Source organism: Pyxicephalus adspersus, chromosome 10 (genome assembly GCF_032062135.1).
Source record: "Pyxicephalus adspersus chromosome 10, UCB_Pads_2.0, whole genome shotgun sequence".
Taxonomy (NCBI): Eukaryota; Metazoa; Chordata; class Amphibia; order Anura; family Pyxicephalidae; genus Pyxicephalus; species Pyxicephalus adspersus.
In genome coordinates this window covers 40,866,655-40,892,755 of record NC_092867.1, presented here as the reverse complement: position 1 = coordinate 40,892,755, position 26,101 = coordinate 40,866,655, and the positions used below count along the sequence as shown (strand labels likewise).

Below are 26,101 nucleotides of genomic sequence, written 5' to 3'. Positions count from 1 at the left end.
AATGTGTTTGAAATGAAGCCTTAATATATGGGCTACAACAAAGAACAAATTTAGATGATAGGGACAGAACCTTGTTACCCCACATGAAGACATGCCTGAACAAGGATCTTCATGGCTGGGGCACCATGTTGGGTATAGATACTCTTTCATTAAAAGCTGCCCCAAAAAACAATGCATAGTTTTTTGCTTTTTTATTTCATTGAAAAATGCAGAGTTACGCTCTAAAGTCAGTTTTATTTGTGTTGGTAAGAAATATAATTTCCAAGAAAAAAAAAATAATGTGCCAGTATGCCAAGAGAGCAACACAACAATAAGGATTCTATGACAGACAGTGTTTAGACACAATTAGAAGGAAAACAAACAACTGTGAGAAAGAAAACATTAGGAATTTCCTAAGATTTCTTAAAAGTGCTCCTGAAATGGGATCTGATCTTTACTGTTATTTGTCCGTTCATATATGGGATTTATATGCTCTGCTGTGTACAAAACAGACACAATTTTGGCATCATGGAAGAGAATTTTAGAATAAGTTACAGTTCTCATCCCACTGAAATGTTGTGGATTGGTCTATCTACTCTTGTTTTGGATCACTGTTAAGTTGCATGCCAAAATGTTTTTGGAGCCGTTTGTAGGTCATCAGGACTTCCTAAATATATACATGAATGCAATATAGGTATAACAAAGACATAAATTGGTGTTTTTATGTTATGGTTGTGATGTTTCTTTTTATATGGCCTAGAAAACACATCATATTTTGGGAGCCATTCATGCACTTATCCAGGAAATTCCAAATGATTCTCAAAAGTTTTCTCACTCTAGACGGAAAAACAAGAATTTGAAAATTAAGGTAAAGTCAAAACTGAAGTAAATGACAAGACATGAAAGCACGGAAGACATCCACAATAAATCCACAATCTGACAATAAACTTCTTCATACATGATAAAGTCATTATTTGGTTTATAAGACAGTAAAAACTTAATATGATTGTAGTCACAAGACATTATGAGAAGTAAAATAAAATGAGCTCTACATTTTAGAAAATAAAACTGATGTAATGAGTGAGGTATGAAGAGCTGACTTGTTTAGCTGAACACACACTATAATGACATGAATCTTTACAGATACATAATGAACTGTACAATGAATAGTGGGTGGCTATAGCTGTGGCATTCGTGGCTTCCCTGCTGTGGTAATAAATAAAATCTTCAAGGAGTTTCAGCAGCAAATGAGTGCAGTTGACTAATTTTCTCCTTCAACAGCCTAAAAAAGAAATAGTTTATTAAAGTTCAAGAAATAAGAACTCTGCATATACTGTACCATTTCTAATACTTATAGTTCTAAACATAACAGTTTAAAAAGTTTTCCCTCTTGTGTCATATCTACATCTATTAGCCCTCCCACATACACATAGACATGTGGTATAAATATAGAATCTAAATAAATATGTGCATTAAGAAAAAACACTGGGCCTGATTTATTAAAGTTCTACAAGGCTGGAGAGGATACACTTTAATCAGTGAAGCTTAGTGATCCAGCAAACCTGGAATGGATCTGGTCCAGGATTAAAAACATTTGCTAACAAATAGCAAATTACTTTTAAGAAATCAATTTCAGGTTTGCTGGATCATTCAGGTTTACTGAAATTGTATCTTCTCCATGGAGAAGTTTAATAAATCAGGCCCAGTGTGTGTAGGTATTTAAATTCAGTTGCAGCATGGTACCTTTTCCCAGCATATTGTTCTGTTCTGCTCTGCTGTATATTTCAGTTTTTACTTTTTGTTTGTCTCTTGGCTCTTCAAATGATGATTCCACTTCTAGCTGTTGACTCTGAATAGAACGACCAACCCTCTTTGACTGATGATACATGAAAACCTTATTCTCCACACTGGTGACTGACAGAGCAAAACCTCCCTTAGATTTTCCCATGGCTCACATTTTTTTATGAATGCATTTGAAACATTACCTACAACCATTATGCATTATAGAAATTGATATTTAATCAAATTAACATTGTATTTACAATCTCATCGCTGATGATAGTATTATCTCCACAATTCTGCTATAACAGTTGTTTGTATATATATCACTGCAAATTCAAACAGGTATTACAGTTTGACTGTGCTGGCCATTGCATTCCATAAACTAACATGCTCATTCAGAGATATCCCCTCTTTTATGTAAAGCTACTCTAGGTTTGCAGCCATTACTCATCTATTCAAACATATAGCACTTTATTGGGGAGCAGGAAGCTCATTTCTGTTAAGAGAAAAAAGTTTTTTTGGGTTTGGGGTTGTGTGGGTCATTAGTTTTTGAGGATAAGATGCAGGGTAAAAGTAGAGTAGTAAAGGGTCAGTAATCAATGGGCAGTTAAATGAATAGATAACTTGTTTGGTGGACTACTCTGTTATATTTGTTGCACAATAATTTTCTACAGAAATGTGTATTGTGCAATATCAGCAGCAAAACCATGACTAGTGTAGATAAGATAAAATCCCTGAACCCACTACACACTTTACTTACCACCCTTATTTAAGAAATAACCACACCACTGATTTGGATTAAATTGGCCATAGCAGCCCTTTATTTATAAAACCATTCTTATAACACGTTAACATTTTCCATTTTACCTTTAACATTTGTAAACAGTTAATAACGTAGAGTTGCAGGCCCCTGCAAGTACTAACACCCCCCAATCAGCTTGCGTTACTGTGTATACTTCCGTTTTCTGGCCCCCCGCCGCTATACCACCGGCTCAGGGACAACGGTACCAGCATCCGCAGCTCCCCTTGGCCTCCCTGACAACCAAGTGTCACCTGAGGCTCAACTTAAACAGGAACTCCATACCTCATATGGGTTCCACCCCCTTTTTCTTACACCTATCCTTCCCCACTTTTTGACCTGCAACCCCGCCGCTGCCATGACACCCAATCCCCATACCCAGGGGCCCTCTCATTTAACACCAGGCAAACAAGACCCAATAGGGGAGGGAGGGTGGGCAATTGTTCTCCTTTGTTCTTCCTTCACCGCAACTGATTATCCCCTTCTGGCCCCCTGCCTTTATACCTTCACCCTTGACCCCTCCTACCACTTACCCCTCCTCATCACTCCACGCTGCTTGACCACCCCTTACTCAAATTACCTCGTTTGTTCTAGAATTTTCCTTCTCACCCCTGTCATGAGGCCCTTCGCCTATTTTAATTTTCTTAGCCTTGCTCCGGGCCTACTATCTGTGAAATGTATTTAGGTAGAATTCTATAAGTTAGTATATAAAGGAGGTTCAAGCATACATCTTTGTCAGTAGTTAAAAGTTTGATCTTCAATAGTGAGGGATAGAGAATATATAATAGAATATGTAGTAGATTTGTTTGATCACCTGTTTAGCCTCTTCTGTAGCTTCCACAGGTGGTTCCTCTGAGGCAGCTTCTTCTGGACGCGCAAGGTCTTCCTATAGTAAAAAGGATTTTTTAGAGCTACTGTTATTTAAATGTATTTGAGTTAACTTCCTGGTACATATTTAATGCAAATTAATATACCATATATACTCCAGTTTTCATCTCAAAATTCCATTAGAAAAAGAATATTTATGCATGGGTAGCACCCTTAGATGTAAAGCATGTAACAAACTTTTCCTGTTGTTGTTGAAAACATAATGAGCAGAGAGATTTTACACACTCAGACCCTTCTACTAGTAATCACCAATAATAAACAAAAAATAATTAGAAACATCATAGGTACCTAAAAAATACCAAATAATTATTCCTGTAAAAAGGGGAAACATAAACTATGAGCCTATGTGATTTTATTTTTTCTTATCTTTTAAATAAATGATTTAAAAATAACCAACTATGGATATATTTCTTCACATAAATTCCATTGGCATTTATATTGATTGTGTTTTATGTTAGCAGTGACAAAGCAGCAAAAATTGTGCCCTAAGTTTATACTTGAGTCAAAGCATTTTTATTTGTTATATTTATATTTATTTATATTTGTTTATAGTTTATATTTATTTATATTTGCATTGATTTATATTCAAGTATATACAGTAGTCTAATAATGTTAGGGCCATGAGAAACAGTTAAATGTAGTTTTCAAGTTTTTTACACCTCATTTCCAGGGGTATAACAAATGCAGGGGGACCCATGGAGGAGGCCGTGACACATTGCATCATTTAGTGGGTTATTGATGATTGCCCCCCTGCTGCTTCTCCTTCCCCAGCCAGCACAGGGGAAGAAAATGAATATTATGATTGGCCAGCTGAATTACTTGATCGGTTGAACTTATTGGGACACAAAGTTTGAGTACAGCAAGGGCACATCCACTTTTTCCTGGTATTCCACTAATTTTGAGTTATGCCTCTGCACTCATTTTATTGCATTACTAAAAAGGTAAGTTATTATAGGAAACACTTGTTTTGCTTATTTCATTTTTTTCGTAGTAAACATTGTTTAAACTATGTGAATAAATAGAAGCTATACATGATAATACATCAGAAAAAGAAGTTTGTCAGCTACACACATAACCCAAATAAATTCATTGCAGGGGTTATTATAATTTTTGATGTATACAGAATATTCAGTCTGTTTTATCACTTTTGTGTATATCAACATGTACATGCCAGTGCAGATATTGTCTCCTGTTCTTATTCCTCCAGCACAAACTTGTTTCACTGAAACCTGAAATTCAAAAACTGATAATAATTCTACAGGATTTATTCATGGCACAAATTAGTATGCCATTTACATAATAATATATCCATTTGACTCCAGGATACCCAGCAACCTTTCATTATTTTTTTTTCCTTACAGAGTGTTTTATCAGTGACGTGAATTATCCCTAAGATTTAGTTTTAATTTGTAGTACAACTATTTGATTACTACTTCTGCCAGACTTCTCAGTTTATTACACTGCTTTCAAGGATGTGGAATTTTCCATTGATACCAAACTTATTGACAACTTTAAGATCAGGAGATTGTTTTTGCAGTTCCTTTTAAGTTCCTTTTTTTAACATAGGGAAAAGCTTGAAATAACCTTCAAATATTTGAGAAACCCCTGCTATAATTACTATATCCACAGTTACAGTACATTAGTGTGGTGGTCAGTAGGAAGAATGCCTGGAGCGACTATAGTGTGATTCCTAGCACTATAGTGTTCTACTATAGTGTGATTCCTAGCACTATAGTGTTCTACTATAGTGTGATTCCTAGCACTATAGTGTTCTACTATAGTGTGATTCCTAATATAGTGTGTCTATTGTGAATGGTGTATCATTCATCTTTCCTCTCTTAGTGACAGATACCTTTTCAGAGCAGACTTCCCGACAGTAATTGAACCAGTCAATGACAATATTTGTGGATCTACCAGTAAGCTTTGGCACTTCTTCCATTGGCATTCCGATGCTCCAGAGGTAAACTAGCTCTAAAATTTCACAGAGCTTCAAATTACAGTGAAGTCTTCCATTCAAATCAGTGTAATGGAAGAATTTGTTCACCTTTCTTACTGATTGAACGGACTGGCAACCCTTTCTTTTGCACCTCCTTACTGGCACATTATGTCCACGGACCTTCTTGTTCGTCAACATCACTGGGTCATCGCACTTGCAGCAAGAATTCTCCTCAACCAGGAGAACATGTTGAAGGCGATATCATGACAACGTTTCTTTGCACCACTCCAGTATATAACTCTCGTAACAACATTTTTGTAAGGATAAAGGATTGTTTCTACTGTTTTCAATGGCTAATCTTTTAATGAAATAGAAGGGGAGTTATTTTTTTTTAAATGGGAATCTTCATGAAATAGGAAGGTGGGGTAGTTTTTTTTTTTTTAGTAGGGCCGGTTGCTATGATGCTATATTAGTTACTAAGGTAAACAAAGAAGTAGGCTATAAATAGAATGTGAGGTAGCAACAAAAAATGATGGTAGGAATCACACTATAGTAGCACCAATGCCTCCCTCATTTCTGACCATTGGAAAGAATCTTACCCTTACAGATAGTCAAAAACGCTATGAGACATATGTACCATATGATGTACCACATATTATTTTATTTTGTGTATCTTTTACTTCTTTTTTTTGTTTTCTTGTTGTACTTTTGTTTTTTCCTTTGTTTCTTAAAAGGTAATACAAATCAGTGGTGTCAGGTAAACTGATATCAAGAGTAAAAAACTGCTCATTGCTCAAGGAACTCCTAGCAACCTCTGAAGGAACCCCGGTTAGGAAACACAACTCTAGAGGATGCTAGGGTTTCCTTTAGCTGTTGCGGACTGGTCTTTCTTTTGATTCTGCCTGTGTAGTCCACATCAAACGGCAAATATCCCCCTAGTAGAGCAAGTGGCATCACACCAGTTTTTTTTAGGTGTCTGTAAAGGTGCCATTCTGTAAACAAATGTAAGGGGCATTTTTCAATATTAACCCAAATACATTTCAGTTAGTAGTGGTTATATGACATTTTAACTTAATTTCCAGGATTCATAGGAAGTAAAAAGAATTGAGAATGCCTGGCCTAGCCTAATTCCTCCTTTTGTCATGGGACTGGGGAGAATATATCCTCACTCTGCATGCTAACCTATATGGAATTATTTACAGTCACAAAAGCTGTAAAACTGCAGAAAAATGGGTGTATTTCTAAATGCATACAAAAAAAAAAATGGCACTTAAATGTCTGTGTGCACTATTTCTGAAACAGGGAATCTGACCCAATGGGCCTGATTTAATAAATCAAACATTCTCTGCTACATGGACCCAGTACATTCCCAAAAGGGAATGTTTGAGGGAATGTCTAATTCCACGTTTTCTTTTTTTAATAGAGCCCTTAACAAAATAGCACGGTAAATATGGATATGAATCAGTGTCTGATTGCCTTTACTGATCTGGAAGGAGTTTTACACCCTGCAATCAAGTATTGCAACTCTGACCTCTAGTGTTTTATAGAAAATATTCACAAGCCTCACACTTCTGTACAAGATTGGGATGGTTACTTCACCAGGTTCCAAATGCAATAATCACTAAAAGTTTAGGAATCCTGCATCTGGCTATGGAGATCTGCAAATACAGGTGGAACCAAAGCACTAACATGGTTGCCGGAAATCCAAAACACTTGTAAAGCATTTTATTCTTCATTGTCAATGGGATATCTCCTAGGTGCTGTCCTGATCCTATTTTAAATCTTATTTAGTAATTTGTTAACTATCTGGAGTCAAACACTGAAGCAACAGCTGTGGAGAAAAAACTGTAATCCGGGTGCTTGTCGGCAATACATAGTTTTCATGTTTGTTTGTGTGCTGTATTGTGTGTATGCTGACATTTTATATTTGGAAATTTTTTTATTTTGTTGGCGTTCTGCATAGTCAAAAGTTGCATGCCTTCACAAAACTATACAAAAACAGAGTTTGCAACCATAAAATTAAGTGTTTTACCACTACTACTATTCTAATACATAATGTATAATATATAAAGAGAAACATGACAAAATTACCTTTTTTACAACCCCAGCTGCGGTTACAACATTTTCTGCTCCTTCTACTGTTTTTGTGGCTACTTGATTTACACCACTCACCACTGCTCCTCCCACAACATTGGCCTGCTCTTTGGTTTTTTCAGCAACTAAAAATGACAACAAAGCAAATCAAAGAATAAATATTTCTGAAATCACTTCCTCCCCTCTCAATGGGTTCCATCCTTGAACAGTATGTTTTGACTGACACTGATTTCCCTTACTATTTTATGCATGGTGTTGTAAAATAGTTTTATCCTTACAACAAAGACCGAAATAGCGAATGACAGTTTGAAAACTGCCACACAATACCACAGATATGCTTCTAATTAAATACATTATGCATTTTTTTTTAGAAATCCAGTGGTGAGGCTTTCTTAGTTTTGTGCAGCTAATATATCTGGTACAGGCAACAAGGCGGCATTGTGCAATGTAGTATTCTTGCTGTTATAATAGGACAGGAGCCACATAATACAGGGTATAACGTTGTCTACTGATATTAGATAATGCTTGTCTATTAGTCTATTATGGACATTTATAGTCATGTCAGAAGCTTTACATATCTGTATGCCTTAACTGATCATGGTCAGGAAAGCTGGTTCTCTGGCTTGCATTGTCCCCACTCTTTTTCCCATAATAGAAGAAGCTTTTGAGAGTAGCTGCTCATCCCCTGCATGCATATTCAGCCAATGCAATTATCTGATTCTGCAGCTAAATCAATTCCTTACATATAGATATGGTAGTAATAGTAGTAAATCAATTATAGGCCTAATATTGTTATCTAAGTGTAGTGAACTTAGTGAGGCTTCTTCAGTTTGTGTTCAAGGTCAATTACCTAAATGTCCCTTTTACACTAGTACTTTAGTAGTGGAGTATGGGATAATTAGTAATTTTTTTATGTTATTCAAATACATATATCATGCATAATTACTACTACTAAGGTGTATTATTCAGTAAGGAATAATAATTGTGCTAGTTATTCAGGTATATCTAAAACAATTCTTTTTTCATTCTTTTTTTCCACCTGTGTCCCAATTGGGAGATTTCAATTAATGCCCTGTCATGTAGACATACACTGAAGTGAAACAACTCTAAGTTGCTAAGAGTTCCCATTTTAAAATGTTCCTCTATTCCTGTTGTGGTAACAGGACAAAGAGAAAGTGTAAATCTCCCTAATGGAGAACACAGATGGGAAAAAAAACTTTGACAGAGCTTCTAACTCTTAATTTTGGCTTTAGGTACCCACAGAGTGCAAGAACTCACAGCAGTCAACTGTCAACCAAATACTAAGTAAGTAGTATACTAATCCCAAGAGGGGATTCCGAATGATTGCAATGGGAGTACTGTGTCCAAGATTTGGAGCTAAATAGTAATAACACTTTATTGAAAAAGTTATTGATAGAACTCCAGTATCAATTGTGTAGTAAGTTCGCTACACCTTGTGACTGTGCCTTAAAAGAACTATAGAAGATGTATGTTTTACCTGTGTTGACACTGTGCACCACACCTTCCTTGGTCTTGGCACCTGTAAAACAAAATTGACATATTGTGTCATCATTGTTTTGTATTTCTTGATGTTCTGGATTCCGACACATGAGTTATATCTAATTGAAGGTGAGCAACCCAACTGAAAAAAGGCTGATTATGCAGCAACATTCATTATTTATAAGTATGCCAAATACTGAATTAATCTGTGTAACACAGCTTTGTTTTTATTCATCTTAGCTCCCATAAAATTTCATTGCCTATTTATAATTTTATATTTTGTTATTTTAACACAACATTCAAGATTTACACCTTGCACAAATATCAATAACACAAGAAACCACAAATCACTTTACTGACTCGAATAATACAACCAAGCCTCCTTTTCACGTTTCCCATAGGCTTTGTTAAGACTGGTGGTGAGGTTGTGGTGTGGTTACCACTTTCTACATGGCACTGAACCACTTCCTCAATGTAGCATCACTCCTACGGTGACCCTATAGGGAATAAATGGGGTTTCACTGAGTTCTGCTCAGTACAGCTTTCTACTGCCCGGTGTTAAATGTGCAATTGTTGCCTCATTAGGAATCAATACAACAGTGCAAGTGCCTGAGCAGCTAACAAGGTGCGATACTTGTTCCAGACGAAGATCTCCAGCCACAACAATATAAGCTGTCTTCAAGCTGCATGTTTTGCTCAACTGCATACAATATTGCTTCTTTTCAAAATTCTAAAGCCCTACTTTAGGCAAAACTTTTTTTTTGTTCGATATTGCAAGAGATAGAACAAATATGAAGAAAACATGTTCCCATTCGGACAAAGACATTTCCCAAACTACAATATACTCCCCATAAGGTTTCATTATTGTCTGTGTTTTACTGTACCAGTGATCTCCTTCCCCTGTGAGCACCCACATGGGTACAAGACACTGCCAGAGGTTATGTCTAAACTATTTACAAAATATGTCAGCTGGAGTTTAGGTTAAAAGGCCTGATTTATTAAAGCTCTCCAAGGCTGGAGAAGATACACTTTCATCAGTGAACCTGCAATGCATCTGGTTCAGGATTGAAAACATTTGCTAACAAATAGCAAATGGCTTTTAAGAAATCCATTCAGTTTGATGGGTCACCCAGCTTCACTGATGAAAGTGCGTCCTCTCCAGCCTTGGAGAGCTTTAATAAATTGGACCCTATATGCCTGCAATTGCAGGGTGACAAAATGTCTTGTTTTGGATACAGGTTCAAAAGATTAGTCTTTTTCTTTTCTTTTAATATCATCATTTTTTTTTTTTTTTTACCAAAGCCTATTTTACAGACTGATCTTTTCTGTGTTGCCCATACATGTCCATTTTGGTCTTGCATATCTTTGCTTTATATCCCATAAATTCTATTTTATAGATTTACCCTGAAAGTATATTAGATGCATTGCTCAAAATGTTCTGTGTTGTGCAATTTTTCCTGCTATAATTAGATAATCCAATTATTTGCTGGAATAAATGCACCTGTTCTATAACATACATTACAAGGCTTTCTTGACCCACATTGGTTCTTTGTCCTGTTTTACCTTAGTGGTAGCCCCTGTTTTTATAGGCTATATTTTATTAACCCTTTTTTTGGGTAGTAAGTGATCATCCTGTGTTGGGTTATCTAAGTGGTAGCCTCTGTTTTTTTTAAATCCTTTTGTGTTTACCAGCTGTTGGTTGCCCATGTGGTTGCATATTTATTTTCGGATAGCTTGTCCTAACTCTGTAATGTAAATAACATTCCCGTTCTGTATAAAACTCTAATATTATTTGATCGTCTGTCCTTTCATGATGCTTACTACAAGTACAATATTGCTTACAAACATATATGAAGATGGCCGTCAGAGTACCAATAATGTCTTTAAGCATCCCAGTATGAGCCTTTAGTCCCTTTTTCTTTATTTGGTTCTGGTACAAGTTTGACTGGGGCAAATGTTGGCATGTTTGCATGTTGTACTCCTGGTGTATTTATTTTTAAGTATAGGCTAATGTGACACAATTTTGAGGTAGTGTATACCCACTGGAATGTCACTGCTTGTGTGTGGGTTACCTTCATTTTATTTATTTCAGTTGTATGTTAGTGGTGCTTCTACAATTATAAGTTTTATAAAAGGAGTAGAAATTCCTCCTGGCCAATTTATTGTGCTCCGTCATCATATTTAGGGCAAGATTTGCCTGAGAAGTGGTACAGGCCTACAAAGCCTTCAAAGATACCAGTACTAAGTACATATAAATTGAAATAAACCTAAATAAAATAAATAAATTTAAAAAGCCAATTATGTCTACTGGCTTGTCTTCAAGATATAATTCTGATTATATACTTGAGCTCATTTTATGTTGAATTAAAAACTCCAGATAGTAAGAGTATATCCTGTGCCCGTATTGTTTGTGCAGTCTGTCCAAAATATTTTATCTGATGTTTAATGAGAACATTCTGATTATATAATTAATGTCCAAAAATGTCATCAGGCTAAACCACAGGTGTAACCAGTTTCTGGATTAATTTCTCATCCACTCTGGCCCTGCCCTGTATTGCTATACTTTCCCAGACTAAAGAGGTTTCCTGTAGGTGTGGGGATAATTGAAGTTAGCAGGGCATGGTAGCCACACCCAAACCTCTGCAGTATGACAAGCTAACGTCAAGATGCCGGCACTGGCATGTCCTGTCATGAAGCAAGTTTGAAATTAATTGAATTGGTTTTTTAAGCTGCAAAGAATCAATAGGAAAAGCCCAGCAAGTAATAAATCAGGAGAAACTAATTAAATAGATAGTTTAGTGCATTTAGTGTTGGTGGGGTTGGTTTTTGTGACTGCTTCACTGTTTTCTAGGGAAGAAGAAAGCCAGAAGATATCAGACTTTTAATTCCATAATTCTGAACCTTTATATACATGGAAACATGTAAAGGCATTCTGATCATAAGTACCCAGTTTTTTGCATCATTAATAGTTATGCCTGACTTAATTCAGTGCAGTGTGGAATTCATTTGTCTTAAGGTTTTGTCTGATTTTTTTTTTTTTTTTTATTATACTATTATACCTATTTTATTATTATGAGATATGTGAATACACTACCTGATCTAACCATCTAGAAATAAATCAATAGTTCTTTATTTTAGTAATCTACTTGAGCTATTGTGCATAGAAGACATAGGCTAAATGTTTTTACATACTTTAGAATGGGTAGGATTTATTGAATCCTGGCACAAGGATTCTTCTCATGTCATGGCGTCTTTAGGGTATTACTCGGTAAAATTGATAAATGTGGTTTTGCTTTGCTGACATTGCAGTGTTAAGGCCTAAAAGATCCACCTAGGCCTTACAGCAAACTTATGTCATCCTTGAATCACCTTTGTAATACTGATGCGGCATCACTTGCTTTAGAGGGAACAGTAATATTATTTAACGCCTCCAAATGTGTTCATGTCACTGGCTTTTATCATTCTTTGTTATATATTGCTTTGTATACTTGGTATAAATGGTTATGGGTAAACATATGCCTTATCCTAAATGTTGGTATACACACCCCAATGTCAAATATATGTCAGTGAGCAAACTTCGGCCTCCCAGTATCTAGCCAGAAAGAGTGAAGTATAACAGACAGCATGGTGGCTCGGAGGTTAGCACTCTGGCCTTTGCAGCGTTAGGTCCCAGGTTCAAATTTCGGCCAGGACACGACCCAAAAACCTGTGGTTGTGTTGATTGGCTTCCCCCAAAATTGACCTTAGACCATGTTAATGAGATATGACTATGGTAGGGACATTAGATTGTGACATGACTATGGAATTGTAAAGCACTGTGTAATATGTCAGCGCTATATGAATACTGGATAATATTATTATATATTACCATTGTTCTTTCCTCGTTAATTTCTTTAATAAATGCTGTAACCATTATTTATCTTTTCAGTTATTAGGCCTTTTATTGTCTTATCTATATATGAATATACTTACTAGCAACAGGACAGACTTCTAAAAAAATATTTTTAAGAGAATAACTTCTTTACAGCCAATATAATTTTAATATATATATGTAAAGCTCATCATTTTGTCATAAGAACACAATCCAAAATGCCAAAGCAGTCAGTATAAATTAGAAAATGCTTTGGAGAATGGCTGTAAGTATATGAGAGTTGTGGCTTGAAATAGAATTGTATTGATGGGGAAAAAGCACATACTTTATTTGTGAATGCATATCTTGGACTGCACTTTAAAAGCTTCGCTATTTATTGCCTCAGATACTGCATACTAAATGTATTTGCATGGGATCGCAGTGTGATTGCCCTTTAGATGTCCCTGAACATGTAACAACTATGATGTAATAAGTTCAGATAAGGGTCTTATCACAGTGGAAATTTCCTTTTGAGACGGGAAAATGAATGATGAATAATAATACTGCAGTGTTACTGACACACCCAGCTTTATACTTGTCGGCCATTGTTTGTTTCTGTGCCCCACCCAAAGACAGATACAAACCTGCCTGTATCTGGTAGGGCACACATGGCTTGATGCATAGTATTTCTTAAAATGATATATAGCTTTATCATATTAAAATAAGGAGACCTGCAGATTTGTTAGTCCTTTATATTGAAGGTCATTCTATCCTACAAAATAGCCATAACCATTACATTACAAACTGCCAGACAACAAAATGTAAAAAAATACTGCATTTAGAGACACGTATACAGTTTTCTTACATAGTTGTGGCCTAACCCCCATATACCTTTTTTTATATCTTATGTCATATCAAACAGCCTGCAGCTTTTAGCTCCCACTGCAGTCATGACATTAAGGTGTGCAGTATGCATTCTAGCAAGATTCATAAACTATATATTGCCTTGTTGGTATTGGCAATGAGTAATAACATCTAACTGACTGAAGATATCAATTTATAGAGTATCAAAACTATAGTGATTAACAAAATTGGTGTTTAAAGTCATGGAATTAAATTAAAAAGGAGAGAGAAATATGCAGGCCGCAGTTGTTGACCTTTATATGATTCTAAACAATTTAATGATGCACTTTAAAGAACAGTCATGCATCCAGAGAAGTCAATAATCCTAATATTGGTTCATAATCACTGGGTCAGAATCAATGACAAACCAAAAAATTACAAGCACCCAGATAATTACCATTTTCAGGAGAGCAACAAACAGCATCTTTTTTAAAACGTTAATGTATTTGTATCGATCCATTGCTGCTGAGTCACACCTGGATTCAGATCACACATTTTGACTTTTCTGTGACTTAAGTAGACATTGCTTGTTCCCAGGTCAATGACTCAGGAAAATGCTGAATCACATTAAGGCCACTAAAATTGAAGTTAGCAATGGCTATGTACTAATTTCTTTTAATAAAGGTTTCTTTTAAGTAGAACCCAAAGTATGGGATAGGTAGAGATCAGCACCATGGACAGCTCACATCAAACTAATATTAGGCCCGCTTTGTTGAATCTGACCCTAAGCCTTGTATTGTAAAAATGCCATTTAAGTATTAATCACTTTATCTCAACAACACATCTGCCATAATCTCTCCATGAAAAGAGTGGACAGGGTTGTCTTCAATTACCAGCCTTTCCTTTAACCTCTGCAGTAATCTTGAACACCAGTACTTATTGTGGTACGTTGTGACCTTAAACATATTTAGCCTTGGTTTACAAAATATCTAATTTATAACTTACTGTACTAAAGTTTTCATGTAAACTAGAAATCAGTGCTGATCTATGTTTTCTATTTTTAATACCTTCTTTAAGATTTCATCAGCCTTGAACTATAGCTCCAGGTACCCATATGAAGAATAATAAAGTAATGGGATTATCATGAAATATGTATACTATTTTCTAAAAAAAATGTATTTATTATTTGTTACATTATGCATTATTTAAAGTAATCTTGTAGCAGTTGCAAATAAATACATGGACATTTTTTAGCAAATGATTAGTGCTATTATTGAGACTTGCACAATATTACCCGATATGTGAACTCTCTAGATGGGTTATGGCGGGCTTGTGCAAGTTATAATAGGAAAAGTGGGAGGAAAGTGACCTTAGCTCAGTATCAAACTATTTTATTTCTGAACATGTTTTAAGCTTGTAATTATTGACTCACCTACATACATGACCCCCTCCTTGGTCTTCTCTGCAGCCTCAGTCACACCCTGCTTGGTTTTCTCTGCAGCAGCCACCACACCTTCCTTAGCCATGGAGAAACCTTTCTTAAAGACATCCATGATAGTTGAGTATCAACTGGGAAGTTTCAGAGACCCTTTTTCCTTTCCTGCGTCCCACCAGAGCTTCTCTGCTGATCTTCAGTAGGGCGGTGGCAATGTGATCGTTTTCAGAGAATTTGTCAGCTTCTTATCAAAGTGCTGCACTGCAGTCTGACCAATGACCATGAGAATCCAGTTCTAAAATATTAATGATATGTGCTGGAATGGTACAGTAAGGTGGGTTGGGGGACTGGAGGGGAGGAGCAGGCTTCTGAGCGGAGGATGGGTGCAGCATAAGAGGAGGAAATCTAGAGATGTAAAGGACCACTGGAATATTTCCAGGCACTTCTGAGATGTGCTGTGCTGCAGTATGCTACATTCATTCAAGGGCAAACTGCAGATACAGGGAGAGATGCTGTACAGGCACATCTTGCACACTGCTTGAGGATGCAGCCTCTGGTTTGCAGTAATATTCTTTTAACCTGTTGTATCCAGGATACATAACAATAGCATTAGAGGGGAACATCAGTAATTCCGTTACAGTTAATTAAGCCATTGTAATGCATTAAGTACTGTGTCCGGCTAATGTCTGTAAGATTTATTACAGTAATAGACATGAATACAGAGTAGAGGCTTTTACTTTTCTGCCTGTGTAAAATCTTTACAATGTATGTATTTCACAAGGCCAGAGTGAGTAGCTGGTCAAACTGTGTTATAGCTTGAAGGAAATGGTCAATACCCAACTGTCCTGTGGATGAATCTGCAATTTCTACAAGACCAAGGAACAGTAAACGCCTTCTTAGCACATTCACCACCCTCTCTGCAGATCTAATTTGTACAACAGATATTATACTTAGTATTCAAATTTTAAGGGTAATAAAGCTGTACTCATCAGTGGCTTTCAGCTTTTTTATGTACTAGTTTTAAAATTGATTGGCACCAGTATTAGGTAAAAAAAATACTGGTTGTACTCTTAGATTTTGTGCATAGCAGTCAGTTAACTGTTGGTACAATACATACTGTATTCATATATGCACATCATAATCCCCCTTCTGTTAAAAGTGAATGAATAAGCATGTATTTTATAGATTTGCAATGTCAGATAAATTTTTGCTGCATAATGATGTCATATATGCAAGCTGAAAACCCGAGCCTCCCAATGGTACATGAAGTTACTTTTAATACGATGAAGAATGAAAGCACATACACTATATAAGCCAATTATTGAACAGATATCTTAAAAATATAATTTGCTGTATCAGTACAGACTAATACAAAACCTGATCAATGATGAACAGGTCTTATCTGGCCTGGTGAATCATACAATGAAATTGCAAAATTTGCACAGGGAAAGGTAAATCATGAAAAGATAAAAACTCTGTGGAGTTTGTATGAACGTATGATAAACTGATCCAACATTTTCCTAAATTTTTGTTTTCAAAACATATCCAAACATGAACAAGATTTTGAAAAGTAAAGGTTAAATAAACCCAAATAATGAACATATTTTATTTGGTCCCTTTTTTCAGTTGAATATCTTTGAAAGTTTTGTTGCCTTTGTTTATTAAGTGCACATGAAATATATTTACTTCTTTACAATAAGAGGTCTGTAGTCTTCCTTGAAGTGCACAACCCCACCTCACACTTGGTAACCTCTAAGCCTAGTTTTCTAAATCAATCTAATCACCAATTTTCACCAATTTTCTTTTTCAGTGGATCACCGATCATCAAAAAGATCTAATTGCCTGAGAATCTGAACATGGGGATTCTATGTTAAATACCTTAGATCCTAGGAAACCCATGCAATAAATAATATAGCCATAGCCAACAGTACATAAGTGTGGTGATCAAGGGAAAGAATGTCATGCTTACAGTGCTGGCCAGTGGGAAGAATGTCACTCTTTTAGATAAGGTCAATAAGAATATTGGTGCCACCTAAACTGACCTGAGAGGCAAAAATTGCTCCTAGCAACCTCTGGAGGAACCCTAGTTGAGAAACTCTGGCATTACAGTGATTAGAAGTGTTGGTGATACACAATTTGTGTTGAGTGTATGGGTGATCGAAAAAATATGTCTAGGAGCTCCCATCTGCTGAAGCATTCTCAGTATAGTTTTATGGTTTCCTCCCATTCTCCCGCCTAATAATCAGAAGGGAAAAAATGTACATGAGGGTGATATGTTTTGGGACTGATAACCAAGACATTTCCAATTGGCAGAAGATCTACTTATGCGTTTTAGGCTCTAGTGGAGATATATTGAATGTGCTGGCCAGTAGAGCTGAAATGAATGAGAGCAGGTTAATGTCTGCACTTTTATATCTGCTAACTTGTGTGCTTTTATAATGTCTGAAAGCGGAAAGAAATGAGAAGCTGGAACAAATTGTGCTTATAAAGCTTTTAAAGCAGGCCTTGCATGTCTGGTGACGTGATTTAGGTAAGATCGCCAGCAGGGACCTTCTTTTCTCATCCTCTCATTAGTCCGCAGCATCAGTATAAGACTATTGACATTCTCAAGGTCAGATCTTCTAAGCTTTCACAACTCCATATGTTCCAGCAGTATTGATTACCTACTGACTAAACTAAAACAGGCCATATATTTGTTGCATTTTCTCTTGCAGAAAAACCTTTCTGACTGGCCAAATGCTTTAAGGGTTAAAAGCCATTTCCAGCAATAATGTGATCAACATTTTCCATACAAGGGGTTGTCTATTGGTTCAGGTGGCTACACATGTTAGGAATATACTTAAAGAAGACATCGATGCTAATGGTATTTCCTAATGTCCCATTAACATAGCTTTTTAGCGTTTTACCTTTTACCGAGTGCAATTGTTTTTCTTTGATACATAGGTCATGATGTATGTAAAGGGATATTGTTAGTATAAAAGTGATCATATAGCAGAATGTCCTGTTTTTACCACCCCCCCCCCCATAGCTCCCTAGTAATATTTTTGAAAGCTGTGCCCACAATCATTATTAAATGTCAATGATTGGAGTATCCAGCCAGATGAGTGGTGTTGTCTGTCCCTTTACTTTCTATTAAGATGATTAAAGCAAAGCTGTGCTTTGTCTATGAAAAGCACAACAGCAGATTATGTTTAATGACCTCCTTTCCAGCAGCACATACTTTCCTCGTCTTCTCTTCCATGTCTCTTGCGGCATCAAAAGGAAGCCCAATTTAGGTACAAAAGCACATACACAGGACTGAGAACTCTTTTGGTTAAGTTGCATTTACAATAATGAACATGTTTCTCATAGGCTGCACATTTTATGCAGTTCTTTTTTTGTTTTTTTATAAACACTAAGTACTGCAGAAGAGGTTAAAATACCCATTGCTACCGTCATGCTGGAGAATCGGACTAGATCTCTTCGTTCACTTCACTGGTTTCAGACCACTGGGGATCTGGGCTAGAGCTTCTCTGTGAAAGCAATTGTCCAACTTGTGACTTCTTGTTTGGCTCAATGTTTAGCATTGTGTATTCTTCAATTACATTACCAGTAATCCAGAGTGAGCTGCATAACCAAAATTGCTCAGAATAAACGATTATTTAGGTTAAGGCAGAGGTGGACATGTTATCAGTGGAAGTATACATACATTTAAATACTCAGGACCACTCATAAGATAACTGTAATATGTTTATGTTTAAACACTTTTACTGGAAATGTAACTAAAGAATGCAATGCAGGGCATGAGTAGGCAAGATCTGATAATTGATACTATTATTTATAATAATTGCATCAATGAAACGTGGACAAACTGTCAAGTATGTTCCACTCCCAAAAAATGTATTTGCTGAAACTAGTTCCAAGTTGTGTTGTCAGCCCTGTATTGAATATAGACCTTCACCTATTCTTACCCATATCTGTCCTACTCCATTAGTTGCTGTTGAAAAAATGTATCTATACAAACAGGTACTCCAATGTGTGTTATGCTGACTTCACCCAAATCCTTTGCTGAAAAATTCTGACATTGACAACTAATTTTTATTAAGTTGGGTTTAAAATGTTCAACATTAAGAATAGTCAGCATGGAAGGTTTTTGTCCTACCCTATAAAAGGTTAGACTCATGTTAGAACAGGGCCACTTGTGGGAATAACCACGGTCAGTGCCTGTCTGGTTCCCTACATGTCTGCCAACCTGCCTTATTCTCTTCTCAAATGTTGCAGCTCCCCCTTCCTCCTCCCATATGCAGAGCAGCACAGGTATATGTGGAATCATTGCCACAGCTAACTGTTCCAGCACTCAACAGATTTGGCTGTGAAGTTCAAATCCTGCGTGTTCTCTATGTCTGATTTTTATTATTAGAGATTGTTCAGCCAAGGTGTAATGTACAATATAAGGTTTACAGCTGACTAAGGTAAACGTACAAGGTATGAAATTGCCTACAGTTGACTGGGACTGAATGACGAGCAGTGTGAGGTTTACCTGCATTTAGGAGCAGAATAGCCCCTTGAGCATCTGAAGGAGGACGACTGTTGAACTTTTGTGTATCAAGCAAATTAGAAAAATAAGTGAGCAGTTCTTAGAGGTGAACTTAATCAGTAATCAGGTGACACAAAATTAAAATGTTTTTTATGTAAATTGCTTTACTTTAAAAATTCGTAGTTCAGTCCTCATTAAAGATTGAATACCTTGTTATTTTCATCTACTATTTTATACACAGTGACATCAATTTGTTTCAGTGCAGTGTAGGAAGATCATGACTTCATAAAAAATATCACAATACATTGGACCTGATTTATTTAAGCTCTCCAATACTGGAGAATATAGACTATCCTGGGAAAAGGTGGGTGATCCAGCAAACCTGAAACAAATCTGTTCCAGGGTTAAAAATATTCTTAAGCTACTAGAAAATGATTTTTGGGAAATCCATTCCATGTTTGCTTTACCACCCAGGTTTTCCCAGAATAGTCTTCTTCAGTCGCCAAAAAAATAAGGCCCAGTGTCTCATGCAGACCACTTTAGGTAAGAATAAAAAGAATGGACTAGGGAGATATAATAGACTAGCAACATAATAAGGCTGACGCTATCGCACACTGTGAAGCCGGCTATGTGCTGTGAAATCAAAGTGAGCATTTTCAGTACAGGAAAGGATCCTATACAAGATTAAAGTTAAGTCTGGAGTTCAACTTTAAATAATTGCATTTGATTTACGTATAAAATAAGATACTGGTGCCAAAATTAACAAATATGGGCAACATTAAATACTTTTTAGCAGTAATAAGGGTTGATAATAGGCAAAGCTGCATTAGAATTGACATATTGGAGGAGTACAGATTGCCAGTTTTAGATTTTTTAGTAAAGCATGTAAACATAAAGTGATTGTAAGGAGACTGCAAGAGGTCAAAAAAGTTGGTGTGGTGCAAATGAGGATGAAAATTAAGGTGTAAACATTTTCTGACAAAAAAACAAAAACACAAAACAAAATGGCAACTTCTTATGGTGTGCAATGCTTTCACAAACTAATCTACTCTGTTTAAAGATAATTATTTAGATTAACTGCTAAATAGATTTATACTGACATCATTCAGCTTTATCCCACAATACCTTGCCAAGGTTCCCTAGTGTATAATTAAACATTTGCATGCTGGATTGATCATGGGTTCCTAACTTCCAAACATTGAAATAACATGTATGAGGAATGGCCAAAGCACTTCTAATTAAAACTGTCCTAGAAAATGCTGCCACTAACCAGCTTATTATCTGATCGTATTACAATGCTATCACAGAGCAGATTTATCAGTTACACAACAGGGAGACACTCCTGTTATTTTGTATTGTGACTTAATATGATACTACTTTTAAAGCAAGTTAATTAAAATTGTTCCATTCCCTGCCCTGGTATCATGATAATGTTATTTCCCAATTGTAGGTGCTTAAAGTTTAAATGCAGTGACCGGGATGTCAGACAACAAATAAAGGGGCTTCTGGTCAGGATCACAGAAGATAATACTACCATTTATGTTTAAGGTTTCTAGTTTTTTAAAAATTTACTGTACTTACCAATGTATTTTGAAAGATGTCTGTGTGTATGGTTTATATTTTATACATAACATTGAGACAATCATTGCCAGTTACAGCAAGGTTGTGCATTCTGCTTTGAAGTGCACAATAATTACACTTTATTGCATTAATATAAGCTTATTTGTCTGCAGATAATGCAGTTTGTAGGTAGGGCAAACCTACATGGGACCAACCATTATATTGAAATCCTAAATACAGCTAACCATTCAAAGATGATCCTACATACAGCCAACTTTTAGAGCATTTTTTTTTTATCAACCAGAGATCCTTTAGCTTAGCATTTCTCAAAAGTTATGATATGAAGTAATCCTTGAAAAAGATTTATTGCCTTCTGGGGGATCCCTTGTATAATTGCTGTATACACAGCTCACTGTATTTTGGTGTGGTGGTCAGTGGGAAAAAATGCCTCTAACATTGATGGTCAGTGGGAAGATTGACGCCCTTACAGATGGCCAAAAAATTATAAGGTGTCACTTAAACTGACCTGAACTGAAGATGTACAAATGATCATTGTTCAAAGAACCCCTAGAAACCTGTGGAGGAACCATAGGGCCTAATGCAACAATGGTTGATAAATATTTCTCCAAAGGTTGTTAGAGTTTCCTAGACCTACCCACCAAGGTAAGCCATTTTTACCTGCACCCCCATTTAGGTGCAAAATTTCTCTGCTGTACACAAGTGGAAGGGTCTTTTTTCCATATCTCTTTCCTGTTTATTTATATTTTTATATTTCATGATTAATATTGAGGATATGGGTTTTAAGAGGTTGATAATGGCAGTGTTAGAGGGCAATAAATACAGATAGTCTCAAGTGGGTGAACCTACATACAGGTAGCCATTTGAGGATAAAGCACATATACAAAACCAATAGAAAATACGTTCACATATAGATAGCCACTAGAAGGTAAACCTACATATTTGCTTTGGGAGTACATACAGGTATCCACTAGAGGGTTATGATCCATATGAAGGTTCTCTTCCTACAGAGAGCCGCTGAATGGTAAACTTACAGAAAGAAAGCCATTGGAGTGCCGATCCACATATAGATAGCCATTGGAAGGTAAATCTACAAACATAAAGCCACTACACAGATATACAAACAGCCATTGCATAGTAAACTAATAGAGAACAAACCTACATAAAGATAGGTATTAGAGGATGACATTTACCATTTACATATTTACATTTTATGTCAATTTGAACCAGTTAATATTTTAAACACATTTATGGAATTTTACTAAATAAGAAGTAATGTGATTTTAAAGACAATGGAGAAATTAGGTTACTGTTTAGAGTGCCAATGTCACAATGACGTTTATCAATTTCAGATCCCAGGATCAGACTTGACATCATCATGTACAAAACAACTTTTACTTGTCTTTAGACCCAGACAAGTCTCTGAAGTTTAAAGATTGTTTTCATGCCTGACTTTTTTTTTTTAACCATCCTGACTCTCAAAGCTTGGTTCAAAGTCAAATTAACTCCAGGATACAATAACATTTCTTTAAAACCTGCAGGTTGCTTGTACAGCTTGTGGCTCTGTTCCTGTTCTAGAATATTCTGGACAGTCTGGGATAGACAGTTCCTGTTCTCAGCAATGTGATTCATCCTAATACCTTATTTGTCAATTCTTTCTGCCCAGATGGGTTCAGTCTGTAGCCCTCATACTTGAATGTGATCTTTGTATTATAGCCCATCCAGAGTATTGCTCCTAGATCTTTTTAGAGTACATGTCAAGACATTGTTTCTCAGTTGTGGATAGAAGGAATACGGATTAGATCGTGTCATATTTTTACTGTTATCCAGGGTTCAGAGATTTTTTTTTTTTTACTTTCTGTCCCAGCCACATAGGTTTAACCAGAAAGGATGTGTGGAAAATCTTCAACAGAAAGAAAGATCTGAATGCAACTAAAAGTAAAAAAATTATTTTTTTGTCTGTTTATGGGAGGTTCCTATACTTCATGTTTAGTAAAACTTTATCAGCAGGACAGATAGTGAATAGAAAATCTCTTGAACAAAGCTTAAGATAACAGTAAAACCCAGCAGAGTTTTTAATACCTCCACACTTACCTAAAACTTAAGCTACGTACAGACGTCCATTGGTTCTTGCCTGATAATCGGTTCAGGGCCGATATTGGACGAGAATCTGCTTGTGTACAGCGCCCATCGTCCGAACGACCGTCCTGGCGGATCCACAAACGATGGACGGCGAACGATTGTAATGCAAGGGAAGGTGGAGAGTGCGCAGTGGAGTGCCATTCCGTCGTTCTCTCCCTCCCCTGTCCATAGAGCAGAATGGTGCTGTATGTAGCACAGTTCATGCATCGTGCAGTCCTTAGCCGTTGGAAAGGATTGTGAAGGATCTTTTCCAACTACTATAATTGCACGTGTGTATGCGGCTAAAGAAAAAAATCTCTTGGTTTCATGTGTTATTTATTCTACTTGTGAGCTTTGTATAGTCTGTTGCTTAGCATAGATTTTGGATGAGTTTCTTGCTGCCTGGCCTTGAATTTAGAATTCTTGGACATTTACGCTTCCTAAGAAATAGTAGTCACCTTGTAGGTTTTAGGATACTCAGTGCTTATTAGTGTAATTATTAAGCATTCTATGTAGTAGAGGATTATAATAAAGATGGAACAGAAACCTGCCTAGGGTCCTAAACATCAAGGGGCTCATGGAGCTCAAAAGTTTCTGCAGTTCAGGGAAAGTAATATATAGCATTACAAGGCATTAGACTTTTTCCCAGTTTGTGATTAGCAAAGATGGCCTTGGTAATTTAAGTAAAAGTTTCTTTTAAGCTGCTTAAGCAGCCATGAATGATACATATGCACAATCCTTTTACAGTACATGAAAATACCATCTCTAGACTATCTGCCATCATCCTATGTGCAATTTGCAGAGTGCCCATTCACCACCTCATGGTGCTGGTCTCAGTCTGATGCAGAGGGTGACTTGTCACTGTGGTTTGAAAGTTATAAAGATGGGCCATTTCTTGGCCTCCTTGGCTTCCACTGGTATATTTCAATACAGGTGGTCCCTAGGTCACATACGAGATAGGACTGTAGGTTTGTATGTAAGTTAGAGCAGGTACATTATTTTAATAAATTCAATTAGAAGAGATGTTTGTCTCAACATATTATTAGGCAGCGTGGTGTCAGTTGCTGCAAATCATTTGAACACCCCCCCCCCCCCCCCCCCCCCCCATCAAGCCTCTCTCCTGCACATGAGCAAGCAGGGAACCCTGTTCATATCTAAGAGTCCTGTGTTCATTGAATGTCCTTAACTCGGGGACTATCTGTACAGTACAACAGTGCTTTCTAAACCTGCCTTAAGTTCTAACATTGGCATATGTTATGCAGGAAACTTAGCATAGGTAGAGTAGAGTGTCTTATCAATGTAGGTTGCCCACATTTAAAAAAACATGCACTGTTGGTGGGAGTCTCCTTCATGAGCACAGGATGTGAAAGTAAAATATATTCTGAAAAAAAGATCAACTAAATAACTAATATAAAATCCTTAGTGGTAAAAACACTGGAGAAATTTTCCCTATAACCCTTTCCTCAATGTGAAGAACTGATAAGCTGCACACACCATGGCTTGGATCCTGTTCTGCGAAAAAGGATTGTAATTTGTATTGTTTCTAAATAGAAATGATATTTGTTTGGCATTTGTGGTTATTTGTTTAGCATTTTATACTATAATGTTTTGTGCCTGTGCTAAGTGAAGTCCAACTCCAGCCAAAATATGTTTTGTATGGTTTTAAATAGACTTGGAAAGAGTTCAGAATGCATATTTGTTATATGGTTCCTTTGTAAAGGAGTTTTAACTTTTCAAAAGTGTTCCCAATCCAATTAGAAAATGCTGCAATTACATGCCTGTTTCCTTAGATATTCAATTGTGTGCCCCCCACATAGCTACAATGGCTTCAATTTTATGGTTGTGGCCCAACATTTTGAGTACACTTAGGATTGTTTTGTTTCCAGGACAGATCCTCAGGTGCTTTCAACATGTTTCCTTTAAAGCCATGTAGGAATTTTAATCTCTAATGCCACGTAATTTTGTCTTCTAAACATTTATTAAAAGTGATTGCACATTTTGAAATGTTACTGGAATCTTCAAATTTACATTTGTACATCTCCCTCTAGTGGCCCTTTGTATATTAGGTCGTATAATCAGCACCTTTGCTGAAGATACACAAATAAATCATCTAAACAATCTACCAATTTTTTGAACCCTCTGCTAACAAATGTATTTGTTATTTAAACTTTGAACTTAATTTCCAATTCTCTTATTACAATTAAATATATATTTTACATATCGAGCAAATATCTTATTGAATCAACACTGAAATATAAAATTGTGTTGTTCAATCTATAATAGTCATTTGCATGGTTATTTTGTGGCTGTATTGGATGCTTTCCATTGAACATGTGAATGGATAAAAGCAGGCATCAGCTATCTGCCACCTTGGTTTTCTATTGTTTCCTAAATTCATGTCACCAAGTAATTGACACTGTGGTGGAAAATAAAGGTCTCTGGTTGGCAGTTGATAAAACTGATTCATCAGAGAGCTTTGATTTAACTATAACTAGAAGACACATGCATTCAGTTAGCTTCTATCAGGGAAAGATTTCTAAATAAATATTGTGCATGTAAATCTTACTAATGGGAACTTCCTTTATTCGCACTTGTTTGGTCTATTGCAAAAAAAAAAAAAAAAACCTTGTTGATCATGTCAGAAATTCAGAGCTGTCCCGTGCACACTTCCTGTGTTTTGGTATAAAAGGAGAATATTGTTATCCAATGTTCTTATGGGACTACAGAATGATTGGTGCCTATGTCAGTATTTAAAGTGTATGTGCAACCAAAATTGTTGT

At 36.3% G+C, this 26,101-nt stretch overlaps 1 protein-coding gene across 1 annotated transcript; it reads right to left on the bottom strand.

The window, feature by feature from the left end:
* Positions 1-214: 214 nt before the first annotated feature.
* Positions 215-15,431, bottom strand: SNCG (synuclein gamma). Its single transcript, XM_072423863.1, has 5 exons — positions 15,104-15,431; positions 8,977-9,018; positions 7,476-7,603; positions 3,375-3,446; positions 215-1,261 (listed from the first exon to the last, which is right to left on the bottom strand). Exons 1-5 carry the CDS (start codon positions 15,222-15,224, stop codon positions 1,241-1,243), a joined length of 384 nt encoding a protein of 127 aa, XP_072279964.1. The 5' UTR covers positions 15,225-15,431; the 3' UTR covers positions 215-1,240.
* Between the last annotated feature and the right edge of the window lie 10,670 nt (positions 15,432-26,101).

What these genes read in the sequence shown, in the direction of transcription:
- SNCG (XM_072423863.1), bottom strand. Translation starts at nt 15,224, where the DNA reads ATGGATGTCTTTAAGAAAGGTTTCTCCATGGCTAAGGAAGGTGTGGTG. An exon ending in GGAGGGGGTCATGTATGTAG is followed by an intron (nt 9,019 to 15,103) that starts GTGAGTCAATAA and finishes TTTGTTTTACAG; the next exon opens with GTGCCAAGACCAAGGAAGGT. An exon ending in CTACAGAAGAGGCTAAACAG is followed by an intron (nt 1,262 to 3,374) that starts GTGATCAAACAA and finishes TTTCTTTTTTAG; the next exon opens with GCTGTTGAAGGAGAAAATTA.